Source organism: Myxine glutinosa, chromosome 3 (genome assembly GCF_964187855.1).
Source record: "Myxine glutinosa chromosome 3, kmMyxGlut1.1, whole genome shotgun sequence".
NCBI classification, from domain to species: domain Eukaryota; kingdom Metazoa; phylum Chordata; class Myxini; order Myxiniformes; family Myxinidae; genus Myxine; species Myxine glutinosa.
In genome coordinates, this window is record NC_136263.1 from 31,537,445 (window position 1) to 31,558,089 (window position 20,645).

A 20,645-nucleotide genomic window follows, 5' to 3' on the forward strand; every position below is an offset into this window, starting at 1 on the left:
CATTGGGCCAGTGTGCTTCTTTGGTTTAATTTAAATATATATATATATATATGTGCAGTGTCTGTGTTGTGTTGTGTTGTCTTGTCTTGTGTTGTTGTTGAACTACTCCCTCAAACTTTTGTGAAATCGTACCAAACTTCTGGTATGCACATATCTCTCCCGTCGGTATGTCCTAAGGGTATTCTTTTGAAAAAATTTCCAATTTTTATTTTTATTTTTTGGAATTGTTTTGGGAAAGAAAAAAAATTTTCAGCTTCAATTGTTTATAAAATGTGATATCACGTATATTACAAATACATTTGTGCAAAATAATTGTTTGAATTATAATTGGTTTAAACCATGACAGAACGGCAACTCGGGTACAGTCATTTTTCTATATATACACAAAGAATTAAGTTAAGCACCCCCCCCGTTTTTTTACAACCTCGCACATTACAAGTTTGTTGTCGTCAAAACAGTGTAATATACCCATGATATTGCTATATTTTCTGGAGAAGTGATATTATGGTCACATAAAAACATAACAATCATGCCGTTTTCAATATTTTATTCTGAATAATTTAAGGTGAAATTTTTTGGGAATTTTAGGCATATTTTCACCTCAATTTAAGTATGGAGCTATAGGTCCATCACGGACAGTGTGGATGACGTTTATGTTTTCTAACGTACAGTCATTGTTCTGAGAAGACCTCTAGCGATCTTTGCGTCAATAACATGTGTAGGACCCACGTGATCGGATCACTGACTCAACCCTACGGCTACGTCTCATAGACCCTGTAAGCCGTCGTATGCGTTGCTGTGGCAGGTTGTTCCATTCCCGATGTAATGCACGTTCCAATTCATCCAGATTGGCTATTGGAGGGACCATCTTCGCAATTTGTCGTCCCAACATGTCCCAAACGTGCTCGAGGGGGTTCAGGTCAGGACTGTATGCAGGCCAGGGGATGGTTGTCACAGCACCTTGCTCCAGCAAGGCTCGGACGCGTCTCGCACGGTGAGGCCTGGCGTTGTCCGGAAATCCTGAATACCACCGTAATCCCGCACTTCGATGACCACACCCTCGCCAGCAGACCCATCTTCATGGATGACAACGCCAGGCCTCACCGTGCGAGACGCGTCCGAGCCTTGCTGGAGCAAGGTGCTGTGACAACCATCCCCTGGCCTGCGTACAGTCCTGACCTGAACCCCCTCGAGCACGTTTGGGACATGTTGGGACGACAAATTGCGAAGATGGTCCCTCCAATAGCCAATCTGGATGAATTGGAACGTGCATTACATCGGGAATGGAACAACCTGCCACAGCAACGCATACGACGGCTTACAGGGTCTATGAGACGTAGGGTTGAGTCAGTGATCCGATCACGTGGGTCCTACACACGTTATTGACGCAAAGATCGCTAGAGGTCTTCTCAGAACAATGACTGTACGTTAGAAAACATAAACGTCATCCACACTGTCCGTGATGGACCTATAGCTCCATACTTAAATTGAGGTGAAAATATGCCTAAAATTCCCAAAAAATTTCACCTTAAATTATTCAGAATAAAATATTGAAAACGGCATGATTGTTATGTTTTTATGTGACCATAATATCACTTCTCCAGAAAATATAGCAATATCATGGGTATATTACACTGTTTTGACGACAACAAACTTGTAATGTGCGAGGTTGTAAAAAAACGGGGGGGGTGCTTAACTTAATTCTTTGTGTATATCTCCACATCTGGGCAGTGTCTGTGTTGTCACTTAACGACTCCCTCAAACTTTTGTTTCCGTGGTTGTGAAGTGTTTTTAATAACGCTGTGGTGGTTTTGAATCACGTGGTGGTGAGGTATTTTGAATTATGTGGTGGTGAGGTGTTTTTAAATGACTTGGTGGTGAGGTGTTTTTAAATCACATGGTGGTGAGGTGTTTTTAAATCACGTGGTGGTGAGGTGTTTTTAATTACGTGGTGGTGAGGTGTTTTGAATTATGTGGTGGTGAGGTGTTTTGAATTAGTTTGTGATGAGGTGTTTTGAATTACATGGTGGTGAGGTGTTTTGAATCACTTGGTGGTGAGGTGTTTTTAAATGACGTGGTGGTGAGGTGTTTTTAATTTCGTGACTGTGAGGTGTTTTTATTACGTGTTTTATGGCTGTGAGTTGTTTTTAATTTTGTGGAGGTGAGGTGTTTTTAATTTCGTGGCTGTGAGGTGTTTTATTACGTGTTTTATGGCTGTGAGGTGTTTTGAATCACTTGGTGGTGAGGTGTTTTTAAATGACGTGGTGGTGAGGTGTTTTTAATTTCGTGGCTGTGAGGTGTTTTTATTACGTGTTTTATGGCTGTGAGGTGTTTTCAATTTCGTGGTGGTGAGGTGTTTTTAATTTCGTGGTGGTGAGGTGTTTTTATTACGTGTTTTATGGCTGTGAGTTGTTTTTAATTTTGTGGAGGTGAGGTGTTTTTAATTTCGTGGCTGTGAGGTGTTTTATTACGTGTTTTATGGCTGTGAGGTGTTTTGAATCACTTGGTGGTGAGGTGTTTTTAAATGACGTGGTGGTGAGGTGTTTTTAATTTCGTGGCTGTGAGGTGTTTTTATTACGTGTTTTATGGCTGTGAGGTGTTTTCAATTTCGTGGTGGTGAGGTGTTTTTAATTTCGTGGCTGTGAGGTGTTTTTATTACGTGTTTTATGGCTGTGAGGTGTTTTCAATTTCGTGGTGGTGAGGTGTTTTTAAGTTCGTGGTGGTGAGGTGTTTTTATTACGTGTTTTATGGCTGTGAGGTGTTTTTATTACGTGTTTTATGGCTGTGAGGTGTTTTTAATACGTGTTTGATGGCTGTGAGGTGTTTTTATTGCGTGTTTTATGGCTGTGAGGTGTTTTTATTACGTGTTTGATGGCTGTAAGGTGTTTTTATTACGTGTTTTATGGCTGTGAGGTGTTTTTAATTTTGTGGTGGTGAGGTGTTTTAAATTTTGTGGTGGTGAGGTGTTTTGAATTACTTGGTGGTGAGGTGTTTTAAATTACGTGGTGGTGAGGTGTTTTAAATTACGTGGTGGTGAGGTGTAATCGTCTCGAACTTCCAGTCTGCACCTACCCCTCCCCTATGTACGTGCTGAGGGGTTCTTTCTTGAAAAAACAAAACATTCAACCTAAATCTTCAACCTAAATTGCCAATAAAAATGTAATATCACAAACACAACAAATACATTTGTGCAAAATAATTGTTTGTATTATGATTGGTGTAAATCATGACAACACAGCAACTCAGGTACAGTCATTAGCCTCAGCTAAAATAAGCCCGTACCTCAGTAACGACGCTTGGTGAGGAGAGCGCAGCGAGCCCAGCCATAGTGGGGCGGCTTAGCCCAAATATTCAAAAGAATTGTGCATTTTGTGATACAAGCACCAAATTTGGCACAAATGTACATTAATATGTTGCGAACATTTTCAGATATTGGGCCACTTGAAATTCTCTCTTTATGTCCGCCATATTGGATTTCAAAATGGCCGCCACTTGAAATCTACATTTGCTATTATCTCTGGACGTAATGCAGCTATTGACTTGATTCTGGTATCTAAATGTATGTTTTTGGGGGCAAGGAATCCAATGGTACCAATTTCAACTTAATATTATCTATCACAGTCTGTTATATAATTTTATTTGGAAATTATCTAGGCAAATATTGGATTCAACACAATACTTTGAAAAGAATGTCTTAGTTCTGTAAATAAAATAAATAAATAAAACTATACTAAATCACTAGTAACAACTCAGACAAGCTCATATATACTGGCAGTCTAAAATATAAATTCATATCCCATTAGGAAACAAAGTGACCCATTCATTTGTGTTTTTCATATGCATATTTTATGTAACATTACATTCATATTGTCAATAAATACCAAACATGCATAATCCCCTTTTCCTAGACCCTTTAAGCCATCTTTTGTGTTTCTAGAGTACAGAAATTTCTTGTATAGGCTTCCATCTGTCTTGTTTCCTTAACAATGCACTGTAGCATGTCTTTAACAATGTTTACAAACATGACTCCACTACATGTCTTTAATCACAGCCCTGACCCAAATAAAAGAGTAGAGAGGCTGCATGTGTGTTGACCCACATCAACTGTGTTCTTTGTGTGTGGCTGTGTTTAAATCACCTTGTGACTCCACATAAATGAGTTAATTACATACAATCTGGGCTCAGCTAGACAACATTGTGTGGTCAGCAATGAAGATGAGAGTCTGAATTACATGTATGCAAAAGACCTTGTGAACCAGTGAAGCAAATACACGGGTAAGCATGAATTAAATCTAGGGCATGATATAATTTCCATGATGTTTACCTCGACACTCAATGGTGGAAGGAGGTAATGTTTTGATCCCAGCTTGTCTGTATGTCTGTTTGTCTGTTAGTCCACAAAATTCCAGACAAAGCGTGTAGTAGTGGTAGTTGTAGTGGTAGTGGTGATAACAGAAATTGTTATATAGAACTGAACTTATATTATTATTATATGCAGAAAATAACTTCATTTCTATATGCCCTGCAGTGGACAGGTTAATTGGTTTATGCACTGAAGGGGTCACCCTGGTGTGCACTGCTGTGTTCTGCCTCACTGAGTTGTTCAGGTATGATGTACTCAGCACAAGCTTACCTGATACACATGTGTGCTGGCTAAAACCACTTGTCTGGTGGGCACGACAGAGGCAGGTTGTCTAATAGCCAACCTGGTCTTACTTTTTTGGGGTTTATCTGAAATTCTTACTATAAGGCTTTAAATTAGAAATGTTTTATATAAAGTAGTATTTTGAGTGAAGTGTGTATTCCACACTGACAGTTTTGACATGTTCTGAATTTAACACGAAGGCTGTAATTAACAGAACGGGGTATGTCTGGAAAATGTACTGTCCAACCTAATAAGAGTTTAGACTGATTTATATTTAAATCTTGGCTGTGTAAATATTGTAAGAATTTATGAATTCAAATGTTTTGTAAATATTCAATAAATTTGGGAATATTTTTTAACTAAAGAATCTCATGTGATTTTATTTCTCTTCTTGCCTCCGGTATGGGTGAAAATTTAATTCCGGCATAATCTCACAAAACTAATTCCCTAAGTGTGCCAAGCTAAATGCTCTACGATATAGAGGAATTATCCTCCTCTCCATTAGTATGGCGGAGGAAACCCCTCTATTATATATATAACAAAATGTTAACATTATATCATTGTATCGTTGCAGATTCAGAAGACAGTTCCACCATGTCCAAGAGCTCTCTTTACTGTATACTCTCTTTTTTGTATTCACCTTTTTTATATACACGTATCTTCAGTACCGGTATATACCTAGCCTCAGATATCAGTACACCTAGCCTCAAATACTAGACCATGTAGCATGTCAGTATTATACCTAAGACATTTACAGAACTAAGACATTCTTTTCAAAGTATTGTGTTGAATCCAATATTTGCCTAGATAATTTCCAAATAAAATTATATAACGGACTGTGATGGATAATATTAAGTTGAAATTGGTACCATTGGATTCCTTGCCCCCAAAAACATACATTTAGATACCAGAATCAAGTCAATAGCTGCATTACGTCCAGAGATAATAGCAAATGTAGATTTCAAGTGGCGGCCATTTTGAAATCCAATATGGCGGACATAAAGAGAGAATTTCAAGTGGCCCAATATCTGAAAATGTTCGCAACATATTAATGTACATTTGTGCCAAATTTGGTGCTTGTATCACAAAATGCACAACAGGTTTGCTATGCTGCTACATTACCAAGCTATACATATATATATATATATATATTATATATATATATATATATATATATATATATATATATATATATATATATATATATATATATACATATATATATATATATACATATATATATATATATACATATATATATATATATATATATACATATATATATATATATACATATATATATATATACATATATATATATATATATATATATATATATATATATATATATATATATATCAACAGATAGCATGAGAGGGTGTGGCATGTGAGGGTTAGGGTGAAGAAGATGCCAATTTATGCTATGTTTGATAGTGATCAATAACGCCTCCATCTCCCAAACTGCGACTCGATGCCGTGTTATTGCAGTGTATAATAAGGGTGAGGTATATAACACTGCTTCAAGGCTGAGGTATATAACACTGCTTCAGTCACTTCAGTCTGATTTATTTAACGATCTGTAATAATCATTATTTTATTAAAATTGAAGTATTATACTTAAACACTGGGTAGGCCTGGGGTGTATTCAGTTACCACTTACCAAGCAGCTAGTTAGCGCTTGCCAAGCTAACCATTCCTTATCAATGTGTTTGAATGGAGTGCTTGCTTGAGTGCTTAAGCCACTTGGCGAGCGCTCTACATGAAACGTGGTAACTGAACACACTCCAGGTGTTGGCTTAAGGGTTAAGATGGCTGGCTTAAGATCTTCGGGTCTTGAGGTTGAGCCCCCAATCAGCTTACTGGAAACAGGGGGCACTGCATCAGCCGCACAGCCATTCTCTCAGCAATGATGTAACCAGCAGCCACAGGCTGCATACAAAATAAAAATACTACGTGGGGTATCGTGTTCTATGAGCTCTCGAGTTATTCATTTGTTTGTCACTGACTTAAAACGTTGCATTGTTGGCCCAGTGTGAGACAAATGGAGCGTTGGAGTCTTTCCGCCTGTCACTGAAGTGCGCACAACAACAAAGGGAGCTGCAGCACGTGTGTCTGTACGAGATCGGTGAGAATCCACTCTCGGAAATTGAAATGTTGTAGATATTGATGTCTGAAAATGTGTGAGAAAATTAGGTATTAGATTGAAATTGAATTTTTAAAAGCATTTTCAAAACTTCGGCTTTAATACAATGCAAGTTGATCCCAGAAGTATTTCAAAATGGATCCCATAAGTATTTCAAAATGGATTCCAGAAGTATTTCAAAATGGATCCCATAAGTATTTCAAAATGGATCCCAGAAGTATTTCAAAATGAATTCCAGAAGTATTTCAAAATGAATTCCAGAAGTATTTCAAAATGGATCCCAGAAGTATTTCAAAATGGATCTCATAAGTATTTCAAAATGGATTCCAGAAGTATTTCAAAATGGATCCCATAAGTATTTCAAAATCGATCCCATAAGTATTTCAAAATGGATCCCATAAGTATTTCAAAATGGATTCCAGAAGTATTTCAAAATGGATCCCATAAGTATTTTAAAATGGATTCCAGAAGTACTTCAAAATGGATTCCAGAAGTATTTCAAAATGGATCCCATAAGTATTTCAAAATGGATTCCAGAAGTATTTCAAAATGGATCCCATAAGTATTTTAAAATGGATTCCAGAAGTATTTCAAAATGGATTCCAGAAGTATTTCAAAATGGATCCCATAAGTATTTCAAAATGGATCCCATAAGTATTTCAAAATGGATTCCATAAGTATTTCAAAATGAATTCCAGAAGTATTTCAAAATGAATTCCAGAAGTATTTCAAAATGAATTCCAGAAGTATTTCAAAATGGATCCCATAAGTATTTCAAAATGGATCCCATAAGTATTTTAAAATGGATCCCATAAGTATTTCAAAATGGATTCCAGAAGTATTTCAAAATGGATTCCAGAAGTATTTCAAAATGGATTCCAGAAGTATTTCAAAATGGATCCCATAAGTATTTCAAAATGGATCCCATAAGTATTTTAAATTGGATCCCATAAGTATTTCAAAATGGATTCCAGAAGTATTTCAAAATTGATCCCATAAGTATTTTAAAATGAATTCCAGAAGTATTTTAAAATGGATCCCATAAGTATTTCAAAATGAATTCCAGTATTTCAAAATGAATTCCAGAAGTATTTCAAAATGGATCCCATAAGTATTTCAAAATGGATCCCATAAGTATTTCAAAATGGATCCCATAAGTATTTTAAATTGGATCCCATAAGTATTTCAAAATGGATTCCAGAAGTATTTCAAAATGGATCCCATAAGTATTTTTAAATGGATCCCATAAGTATTTCAAAATGAATTCCAGAAGTATTTCAAAATGGATTCCAGAAGTATTTCAAAATGGATTCCAGAAGTATTTCAAAATGGATTCCAGAAGTATTTCAAAATGGATCCCATAAGTATTTCAAAATGGATTCCAGAAGTATTTCAAAATGGATTCCAGAAGTATTTCAAAATGGATTCCAGAAGTATTTCAAAATGGATCCCATAAGTATTTCAAAATGGATCCCATAAGTATTTCAAAATGGATCCCATAAGTATTTCAAAATGGATTCCAGAAGTATTTCAAAATGGATTCCAGAAGTATTTCAAAATGGATTCCAGAAGTATTTCAAAATGGATCCCATAAGTATTTCAAAATGGATCCCATAAGTATTTCAAAATGGATCCCATAAGTATTTCAAAATGGATCCCATAAGTATTTCAAAATGGATCCCATAAGTATTTCAAAATGGATCCCATAAGTATTTCAAAATGGATTCCAGAAGTATTTCAAAATGGATCCCATAAGTATTTCAAAATGAATTCCAGAAGTATTTCAAAATGAATTCCAGAAGTATTTCAAAATGGATTCCATAAGTATTTCAAAATGGATCCCATAAGTATTTCTAAATGGATTCCAGAAGTATTTCAAAATGGATTCCAGAAGTATTTCAAAATGGATCCCATAAGTATTTCAAAATGGATCCCATAAGTATTTCAAAATGGATCCCATAAGTATTTCAAAATGGATTCCAGAAGTATTTCAAAATGGATTCCAGAAGTATTTCAAAATGGATCCCAGAAGTATTTCAAAATGGATCCCATAAGTATTTCAAAATGGATCCCATAAGTATTTCAAAATGGATCCCATAAGTATTTCAAAATGGATCCCATAAGTATTTCAAAATGGATTCCAGAAGTATTTCAAAATGGATCCCATAAGTATTTCAAAATGGATCCCATAAGTATTTCAAAATGAATTCCAGAAGTATTTCAAAATGAATTCCAGAAGTATTTCAAAATGGATTCCATAAGTATTTCAAAATGGATCCCATAAGTATTTCAAAATGGATCCCATAAGTATTTCAAAATGGATCCCATAAGTATTTCAAAATGGATCCCATAAGTATTTCAAAATGGATCCCATAAGTATTTCAAAATGGATCCCATAAGTATTTCAAAATGGATCCCATAAGTATTTCAAAATGAATTCCAGAAGTATTTCAAAATGGATTCCATAAGTATTTCAAAATGGATCCCATAAGTATTTCAAAATGGATCCCATAAGTATTTCAAAATGGATTCCAGAAGTATTTCAAAATGGATCCCATAAGTATTTCAAAATGAATTCCAGAAGTATTTCAAAATGAATTCCAGAAGTATTTCAAAATGGATTCCAGAAGTATTTCAAAATGGATTCCAGAAGTATTTCAAAATGGATTCCAGAAGTATTTCAAAATGGATCCCATAAGTATTTCAAAATGGATCCCATAAGTATTTCAAAATGGATCCCATAAGTATTTCAAAATGGATTCCAGAAGTATTTCAAAATGGATTCCAGAAGTATTTCAAAATGGATCCCATAAGTATTTCAAAATGGATTCCAGAAGTATTTCAAAATGGATCCCATAAGTATTTCAAAATGGATCCCAGAAGTATTTCAAAATGGATCCCATAAGTATTTCAAAATGGATTCCAGAAGTATTTCAAAATGGATCCCATAAGTATTTCAAAATGGATTCCAGAAGTATTTCAAAATGGATCCCATAAGTATTTCAAAATGGATCCCATAAGTATTTCAAAATGGATTCCAGAAGTATTTCAAAATGGATTCCAGAAGTATTTCAAAATGGATCCCATAAGTATTTCAAAATGGATTCCAGAAGTATTTCAAAATGGATCCCATAAGTATTTCAAAATGGATCCCAGAAGTATTTCAAAATGGATCCCATAAGTATTTCAAAATGGATTCCAGAAGTATTTCAAAATGGATCCCATAAGTATTTCAAAATGGATCCCAGAAGTATTTCAAAATGGATCCCATAAGTATTTCAAAATGGATTCCAGAAGTATTTCAAAATGGATCCCATAAGTATTTCAAAATGGATTCCAGAAGTATTTCAAAATGGATCCCATAAGTATTTCAAAATGGATTCCAGAAGTATTTCAAAATGGATCCCATAAGTATTTCAAAATGGATCCCAGAAGTATTTCAAAATGGATCCCATAAGTATTTCAAAATGGATCCCATAAGTATTTCAAAATGGATCCCATAAGTATTTCAAAATGGATTCCAGAAGTATTTCAAAATGGATTCCAGAAGTATTTCAAAATGAATTCCAGAAGTATTTCAAAATGGATTCCATAAGTATTTCAAAATGGATCCCATAAGTATTTCAAAATGGATTCCAGAAGTATTTCAAAATGGATTCCAGAAGTATTTCAAAATGGATTCCAGAAGTATTTCAAAATGGATTCCATAAGTATTTCAAAATGGATCCCATAAGTATTTCAAAATGGATCCCATAAGTATTTCAAAATGGATTCCAGAAGTATTTCAAAATGGATTCCAGAAGTATTTCAAAATGGATCCCATAAGTATTTCAAAATGAATTCCAGAAGTATTTCAAAATGGATCCCATAAGTATTTCAAAATGGATCCCATAAGTATTTCAAAATGGATCCCATAAGTATTTCAAAATGGATCCCAGAAGTATTTCAAAATGGATCCCATAAGTATTTCAAAATGGATTCCAGAAGTATTTCAAAATGGATCCCATAAGTATTTCAAAATGGATTCCAGAAGTATTTCAAAATGGATTCCAGAAGTATTTCAAAATGGATCCCATAAGTATTTCAAAATGGATCCCATAAGTATTTCAAAATGGATCCCATAAGTATTTCAAAATGGATCCCATAAGTATTTCAAAATGGATCCCATAAGTATTTCAAAATGGATCCCATAAGTATTTCAAAATGGATCCCATAAGTATTTCAAAATGGATTCCAGAAGTATTTCAAAATGGATCCCATAAGTATTTCAAAATGAATTCCAGAAGTATTTCAAAATGGATCCCATAAGTATTTCAAAATGGATCCCATAAGTATTTCAAAATGGATCCCATAAGTATTTCAAAATGGATCCCATAAGTATTTCAAAATGGATCCCATAAGTATTTCAAAATGAATTCCAGAAGTATTTCAAAATGGATCCCAGAAGTATTTCAAAATGGATCCCATAAGTATTTCAAAATGGATCCCATAAGTATTTCAAAATGGATTCCAGAAGTATTTCAAAATGGATCCCATAAGTATTTCAAAATGGATCCCATAAGTATTTCAAAATGGATCCCATAAGTATTTCAAAATGGATCCCATAAGTATTTCAAAATGGATTCCAGAAGTATTTCAAAATGGATTCCAGAAGTATTTCAAAATGGATTCCAGAAGTATTTCAAAATGGATTCCAGAAGTATTTCAAAATGGATTCCAGAAGTATTTCAAAATGGATCCCAGAAGTATTTCAAAATGGATCCCATAAGTATTTCAAAATGGATCCCATGGAGTGACCAATTATTATTGTCGTATCTCATAAATCATGCAAGGACCTGCCTTTCTCTATGCAAACTGACTATTTTGTATGCAAATATTTGCCAACGCAAAAATCTACGTCAAACTATGAAAATTAGTTTGCCAAAAAATTTACGAGCGGGTATTGAATAGTAATGCCTCCTAATCTTTTCTCCAAAACAGGTAAGGATATTTGAATGAAAGAAACGTGTGGACCACAGTGGTGATGATGTTGAGAAATACATTTGCACCATGGTAGAATAAAGATTGATCCCTTCAATGTGTACACCATCCATCTGATGGATGTTAAGCCGGAGGACCCATCTGCTAGCACTGGTTGATTGGCGGATGTTAAAGACCCCACAGTGTCTGTTGCAAGGAGTTGGCGAGGTTTCATCAGCTCCCCAAACAAATTATTAATTCCTGCTTAAATTGCCCATCACAAGTGGTCTGAGCTTCTTGGATATACCTTGATACCAGGTTATGTTGCTTGGTATCTTGGCGCAGCTCCTACACTATAAGTAAACTCACATACCTCAATCATTTGCTTGTCACATGTCAATGGCAAATATTACACAAAGTATTGAATCTTTGTAAAAACTAAAAATAATTATACACAAATTATTGAGTGCAGGTAGGCAGATCTGTTTGTTGTAGGCATTTTTTCCCTACCAGTGATAAGTTGCTTTATGTATAGTAAAAATTTTTTACTAGCAAGTTGCCCATGCCCACACGAGAGTCTAAACGGGGTAGGGATGGAGGCGTCAAAAATTCAAATGGCGTCTTTTGTCATCGACCCGGTAAGCAGGGAACAACAATTCGTATTTATTGCCACATCTGATGCAATTTAAATGCTCTAATGGAGGCGAGTTGCTCCATTTAAAACTATGTTTGATATATGTAGCTTGTTGATGCCTCAGGACCATAATAAAAAGTTGTATAGGTTTCAAAACCAGTGAGCAACTGTAAATTGTTAAAAAAAAAAAAAAAATTTAATAAAAATAAAAATTAATTAATTAATATATTATTAATATTATTATTATTTTATTATATTAATATTATTAATATTAATATTATTAATAAATATATTAATATAATATTAATTAATATAAATTATTTAATTAAAATATATAAAATTATTTTTAAAAAAGAAGAAAAAAAAGTACATTTAAAATTTAAAAATATTTTCCTTGCAAGTTGCCTGTGCCCGCATGGGAGTTTAAATGGGGTAGGGATGGAGGCGTCAAAAATTCAAATGGCGTCTTCTATCATCGAGCCGGCAAGCAGGGAGCAACAATTCGTATTTATTGCCACATATAAATTAATTAATTAATATATTATTAATATTATTATTATTATATTATATTAATATTATTAATATTAATATTATTAATAAATATGCAATATTACAATTACAATTACAATTACAATAACTACAATAATTACACTACAATAACACACTACAATACAATAACTACAATAATTACAATTAAATTACAATTACAATTAAATATACAATTAATAAATATACAATTAATTAATATACATCTACAAGCTTACTTCCTTTATCCGTCCGGCGGCAGCTGCACCCCAATGCCACTTTTTTGAAATACCAACTTCTGTCCTGGAAGTCCTTGGTGTCCTTGTGTTTTATACTTCTCCCACCCCCCCCCCCCCCTCCCCTTCCCACACCTCCTCCCTCCAAGCCCTCTCCCTACCACACATCTCCCTGCTCTCAAGTGTTTGTGTGCTTCCCCTTCTCTTGTCTTCCGCTCCCTCTTTTTATATATTTTGTTTGTCTGGTTGATTTGTTTGTGAAGTAAATGTCAGCTCTTTCACGAGCCTCGATTCAGTATACAAAAAAAAAAAAAAAAAATCTGATGCAATTTAAATGCTCTAATGGAGGTGAGTTGCTCCATTTGAAACTGTTTGATATATGTAGCTTGTTGATGCCTTAGGACCATAATAAAAAGTTGTATAGGTTTCAAAACCAGTGAGCAATTGTAAATTGTAAATTTAAAAAAAAAAAAAAAAAAATTAATTAATGAATATTTTTTATTAATATTATTATTATATTATATTAATATTATTAATATTAATATTATTAATTAATATATTAATACAATATTAATTAATATAAATTATTTAATTAAAAAATATAAAATTATAAAAAAATAATAATAATAATAAATAATAAAATTTAAAAAAAAGGAAATTTAAAATTGTTTTACTTGCAAGTTGCCCGTGCCCACATGGGAGTTTAAACGGGGTAGGGATGGAGGCGTCAAAAATTCAAATGGCGTCTTCTATCATCGAGCCGGCAAGCAGGGAGCAACAATTCGCATTTATTGCCACATCTGATGCAATTTAAATGCTCTAATGGAGGCGAGATGCTCCATTTGAAACTATGTTTGATATATGTCGCTTGTTGATGCCTCAGGACCGTAATAAAATGTTATATTGGTTTCAAAACCAGTGAGCAATTGCAAATTAATAGCAGGGTGCTCTGAAATGCATTTGATCCAACTCTATTGCACAACATCTCTTGCAAAGAATATTTAACTAGCTAATTTTAAAAGCATAAAATGTTGAAAAATGGGCAAGGACAACCTCTGGGTTCATTGTTGTGTTTGACCACGCACAGGCTGGTGCAGCATGATACAGATGACTTTTGACGAAGCCGCTGCTTGCTTCCTCCGCCTCAAGTCCGAGTCACGCTGGTCGCAGTGTTACTATGCCTACCTTTCAGCCAGTGCGTCATCTCCCAGGACAAATATATGATTTTTGTGATCGATTTGCTATTTCTTAATGTAATTAATTACTTTTAGCGTGCGGCATTACCAAAAGCATGTCTGCAGCAAGATGCCATAAAAGTACAAATTGTTGTTTACATTATTGTGTACTGCAGGAGGGGTGTATTGCCTCCACCACAAAAGGTGGATGGAGGTTATGTTTTCATGTCTGTCTGTCTGTCTATCTGTTTCTTTGTTTGTGAACAAGATATCTCAAAATGTTGTGGACGGATTCGGACGAAATTACTGCAGCGTATGTGACAAGGACAAAATTATTAGATTTTGGTGAAGATCCGGATCCGGATCCGACTGGTAGAATTTTTGAAGTGATTCTTCACCATTGGGATATATGGCCAAAAACGATACACAGCAGGATATCTCAAAAAGTTGTTGACGGATTTGGACGAAACTTGTTGGACAGGTTGTGTGTGTGACAAGGACTAATCGATTCAATTTTGGTAAAGATCTGAATATGGATTCGGATATGGGAATTATTTAATTTTTTAAGTGGTTCTTCACCATTGAGAGATAGGGCTTAAACCAACATATAGCAGAATATCTGAAAAAGTTATGGATGGATTTGGATGAAACTTGGTGAACAGGTTTTGTTTGTGACAAGGAAGAATCGATTCAATTTTGGTGAAGATCCGGATCCGGATCCAGCTGGTAGAATTTTTTAAGCGATTCTTCGCCATTGGGAGCGGAGGGCCAAAAACGATATACAGCAGGATATCTCAAAAAGTTGTGGACGGATTATTTTGATTAAATGTGATTCTGTATTGTGATTTTCTGGTCTACTCTGGGATACAAAGCGTAAACTGTTCATCTGGCGGAGGTATGCTCTCTACCAAGTGCCGTTCTAGTTGATGTTGTTTTTAAATTTAATTTTTCACAAAATTAATTTTAAAATTTTCAAAATTTTTTAAATATTATTTCACAAAATAAACAGTGAATAATTGTTCCATCCATGGTGGGTATAAATCTTAAGATGTATGCTATTTCTATTACAGCAAATTCATGAGATTGACTTCTGTAATTGGATTGTATGAATATCATTTTATACGGACACTTGTCACCCCACTGAGCTTTGTAATGTGTTTTTCCACTTTTGAAGTTTGCATTGGAGCTTCAGGCGCTCTGGATGAATCTGAAGTTGTATTCAAAGAGGTGCAGAAGCTATTCAAGCGCAAGCACAACCAGATTGAGCAATTTGTTCTTCGAAAGGTATTTTTCTTTTTTTAAATTCCATCTGCAACGCTTGTATGGATCCTTTGCTTTACCTCTTCGAATATCGAGTGATTTCCTGGTCGTTAGCTTTTGCTTCCACTTTTCTCTTTTCACAGGCGGATCACCTCTGTAAGCAGATGCCCAGTGAGCAACTGTGCATGCTCGCAGTTTTTGAAATTCTTTATCTATGGAGGGCTCTACCTAATTGCACTGCGAACCATCTACAACAAATGATTTGTGGTATGTTCACTCATGATCTTAGAACTGTAGTCGTAAAATTTATATGGTGTGGTGTTTACTTTGATAAATGTGTTCATGGATTACGGTAAAAGCTTTATGGTTGTATCCTTGGTGTTCAATTAATTGCATTAGAAAAATGAAAACAAATGAAACAAAAGATTCATATTTGCAGCAACAATACAGTTAAACTAGTGTTGTCACAAGTTATTATAATCACAGTGCCTTCAGAAAGTATTCACACCCCTTCCCTTCTTTCATATTTTGCTGTGTTACAGCCTGAATTTAAAAGGGATTAAATTGAGATGTTTTATCACTGATCTACACATAATACCCCATAATGATGATAATTACAAAAAAATTAAATTGAAAAGCTAAAATGACTTGAGTCAATAACTATTCAACTTCCTTTCACCATGCTTGAGATGTCTCTACAACTTGATTGGAGTCCACCTGCAGCCAATTCAATTGATTGGACTTGATTTAGAAAGAAACACACCTTTCTGTATACGGTCCCACAGTTGACAGTGCATGTCAGAGCAGAAACTCTACAATGAAGTCAATGGAACTGTCTGTATAACTCCAAGATTGAATTGTGAGGAGGCATAGATCTGGGGAAGGGCATAAAACAATTCCTAGAGTGTTTAAAGTTCCCAAGAGCACAGCAAGCTCCATCATTAGGTAATGGAAAGAATATGGAACTATCCACACTCTTCCTCGAGCCGGCCGTCCGACCAAACTGAGCAACTGGGCAAGAAGAACCTTGGTCAGGGAGCTGACCAAGATCCAAATGACCACTCTGACAGTACTGCAGAGTGTCTTCGCTTAGATGGGAGAACCTGCTCGAAGGACAAGTCTCTGCAGCCTTCACAAATCTGGGCTTTATGGGAGAGTGGCCAAATGGAAGCCACTCCTGAGAAAAATGCACATGACAGCACACCTGGAGTTTGCAAAAAGGCACGTGAAAGATTCTGAGAGCATGAGGCAAAATATTCTGTGGTCCGATGAAACGAAAATTGAACTCATTGGTCTGAATGCAAAGCTCTAGGTCTGGTGGGAACAGAGCACAGCTCATCCACCCATCTAACACCATCCCTACCGTAAAGCATGGTGGTGGCAGCATCATCCTATGGGAATGCTTTTCAGCAGCAGGGACTGGGAGACTTGTAAGGATAGAGGGAATAATTTAAAAAAAAAAATTTTTTTAGGGTATACAAGATCGAGTCTCGTGTAAGCTAACATTAATGACAAAAAAAAGCATGGTGGTGGTCTTTTACCAAATACAGGTAAATCCTTGACGAGAACCTGCTTCAGAGTGCAAAATACTGAAGCAATTTAACCATTCAGAATGCAAAAGACCTTAGTCTGTGGCGAAGATTTATGTTCCAACAGGACAATGATCCCCAAGCATACAGCCAAAGCAACACTGTAATGGCTTGAGAACAAGAATGTGAAAGTCCTTGAGTGGTCCAACCAAAGCCCAGACATGAATCCCATTGAAAATCCGTGGAAAGACTTGAAGATTGCTGTCCACTGACACTCCCCATCCAACTTGACAGAGCTTGAGCAAATCTGCAAGGAAGAATGGGAGAAACTCCCCAAATCCAGATGTGCAAAGCTGATACAGACATACCCAAGGAGACTTCAAGCTGTAATCGCTGCAAAACTCACTTATATGAAGTATTGACTCAGCAGGTTGAATACTTACGTCAATTAGATTATTTCTGTATTTTATTTTTAATTATTTTGTAAAGATTTCTAAAAAATATATTCCATTTTGACATTATGGAGTATTATGTCTGGATGAGTGACAAAAAAAATCTCAATTGAATCCATTTTATTTTCAGGCTGTAACACAACAAAATGTGAAAAAGGTCAAGGTGTGTGAATACACTTTCTAAAGGTGCACTGTAAATGGGAATTATGGCAATTTAACCTTTCTCATGTACAGTATATCATATCGACATCCCAAGACTCCCACCTCGAACATGTATTGCTAATTATGTAGCTCGTATTTGACCAGGATATTGTTTTTATTAGATCCCTGAGATCTTCAATATTCACAATCTGAAAACAGATGGGGCAGTCAGCTTTGTCTCGAATATGGAGGCGAAATTTATTCTCGAATATGGAGGTGAAATTTATTCTCGAATATGGAGGTGAAATTTATTCTCGAATATGGAGGTGAAATTTATTCTCCTTTTCTCCATCATCAAACTGTCAAATCATGGTAATGAACTTGTCCGGACAGCCAGCTTTCACCAGAAGATTCCACAGGGCCTCCTTACTTCCAGAGTTAAAGGCGTATAGTTATATATCTGCAAATACAAGGTAGAGATCCATATTTTGTTCATGACCCTTTTGAAGCTGTGGAGGCAAAGATCATCTCAGATAGAGGGAACAACTAAACTACAAATCTTCTAACATCTTCTTTTCCTAAAGTTGCATTGGCTATCTGATAGGAAATTCTCTGTGCAGGTTTTGTTTGAATGAATTTTGAATGAATGAATGAAAGTTTTGGATGAATCTGGCAGGAATCCTTCCAGCAGTGACCAGTATTCCCTATGGTTGTGTCACAAAACGAATAGCTGTTTCCTTTCCGCTTGGACAGATGAATGATGAGATTATCCTTACTAGGGCATGCCCGTACTATATATATATCTAAAATTATATCCCCCCCCCCCTCTATTTACATGAAATGGTTTGGTCCAAAGCGAACGGCTTGCGAGTACGGTGACAATCCCCCCCCTCGATTTACATGAAATGGTTTGGTCCAAAGCGAACGGCTTGCGAGTACGGTGACAATCCCCCCCCTCTATTTACATGAAATGGTTTGGTCCAAAGCGAACGGCTTGCGAGTACGGTGACAATCCCCCCCCCTCTATTTACATGAAATGGTTTGGTCCAAAGCGAACGGCTTGCGGAGTTTGGTAAAGAAATCGCCATAGCTCGGTAACTACTTGTCCGATTAATATGAAACCTTGAAAAGGCACATCCTCAGGTCCCCAGCAATATACCTGGCAAGTTTCAAGTATATCGGACCCGTGGTTGTCGAGAAACAGCGGTCACAGACAAACATACAAACATACAAACATACAAACATACAAACATACACACAGAGATTACTGGAATTATAGATAGATAATCCAGGGGATCGTTCCTTTGGGTCGTAAATGTTGGAAAAGTTATGTTCGGGAGCTGGGCAAGATGGTGGCCCCAATTTTTGTATATCGAGTGTGGATGATGCCTTGTTGCCTTTATGTCTTCAGGCAGACTGGATTATACTCAGCAGGGAATTCCTTAATGATGTACCGAGGCAGATGTTCAAGGGAAATGTGATAAACTATTTAGTGATCGACACAAGTTTAACTGTTGTGAAGATTCTTGATGTATTTGGCTCTTCTGTCCATAATTTGGTGCTTATCTGAATTTTGACTGCTTTCTCGCTCCACCCATTGCTGCCAGCTATACGTACGTCTCCTCGAGCAGGTGTTGAGTCTCAGCATTGCTTCAATTAAATCAGTCTTGGTGTTTCCGGTGTGCATGTCCCTGAGTGCTGCAGAATGGACAGCTTCCAGGAAGTTCTTCAATTCAGCTTAATTTGCTGTCAGAGACTATGGTTGCATTGCCTTTCCCAAGCTAATTTTTTTTATACAACTAAGCCAGTAACAGACTAAACATGTAACTGCCTCCTTTGTTTTTGAGCTGGCCTTCCTCATCCATAACGTCTTTTACTCTATCGGTCTCGTATTCACCCGGTTTTCTTTCAACCAGTGTGGATTTGCATTCAGGTTGACCATCTTTGTTATTCGGTGTTGTTGGCGCAGACAATATTAAGGGCAGTTTTGTTATTGTCCCTACCTTAAGCATGGAGGTGAGCAGTATTCTCCTAAAAATGGTTGTTTCATCACCAAAATTGCACTGCTGCTTTGGTCCACTGAAAAGTTTGTCCACATTTGTCCACACAGTCTGCCATATGGTGAATGAAGTCACAATCACAGGTGTCAAGTGGCTACTTCTTGGGACCATTCACAGAGTGCTGGGTCATCGTGATGATGCTCTGCAGGTGGGATATCACACACGAGCACCAGCACCTTTTATGTCAATACCATTTTGAGATCCCCCGAGGACTTGAACCAAATGCTTCTCAACTCTCATTTATGGATAAAACTCTCCTCAAGCTTAACACCTCTTTGGGCTACAGGTGAAAGCGTATCTCCAACCAGAACCTGTGCGGTTATGGTGGCTGGATTTTTGAAATTCAGCCACCATAACTGAAATTTACGGCTACAGTTCTGAGATTATGAGTGAACATACCACAAATTGAGAAATGAAATTTTTTTCCCCAATTTTGTTTTAATAATCCTGTTCATTAATATAATTGCTTCACTACGCCCCCAGTGGTGTTTATAATAGAGGACATGGATTTGTCCACCCATTGGAGGAAGACCCTCTCGTGATCAGGCCGTTGTTGCTCCTATGGTTGGCGGCGAGTGCCCCGGAAGCAGTGACGGAAAGAGAGTGGTAATTCTACATGTGTGGGAAAACGGCATGCTTGGTCAGGGTCGCCCAGAAAGCTCAGACGGCAGAGCACTGGTACGGTTCGCCAGAGGACCTGGGTCAATTCTTGGCCTGGGTGTGAATTTCCCCACATATATCAATTTAAATACTTGGATATGTTATATAGAGTGTCATATGGTGATTGTGCAATGTCACTTCCATGGTGATAATAAGTACGATATGTTTTTTCACAAATTAACTACTCAATGGGTGGTGATGGGGTGGGGGCAGGAGGATTAACTTT

The 20,645-nt window shown here is 36.2% G+C and overlaps 1 protein-coding gene across 2 annotated transcripts in view; it reads left to right on the top strand.

Annotated features, from left to right (window-relative positions):
* Positions 1-20,645, top strand: part of TTC39C (tetratricopeptide repeat domain 39C) — a 79,112-nt gene that overhangs the window by 47,445 nt on the left and 11,022 nt on the right. For both annotated transcript variants that reach the window (XM_068111144.2, XM_068111143.2), the window contains 5 exons: positions 6,677-6,770; positions 14,230-14,337; positions 15,492-15,601; positions 15,721-15,844; positions 19,810-19,907. In XM_068111144.2, coding sequence (XP_067967245.1) covers positions 6,677-6,770; positions 14,230-14,337; positions 15,492-15,601; positions 15,721-15,844; positions 19,810-19,907 — 534 coding nt within the window. The remainder of the gene's footprint in view (positions 1-6,676; positions 6,771-14,229; positions 14,338-15,491; positions 15,602-15,720; positions 15,845-19,809; positions 19,908-20,645) is intronic.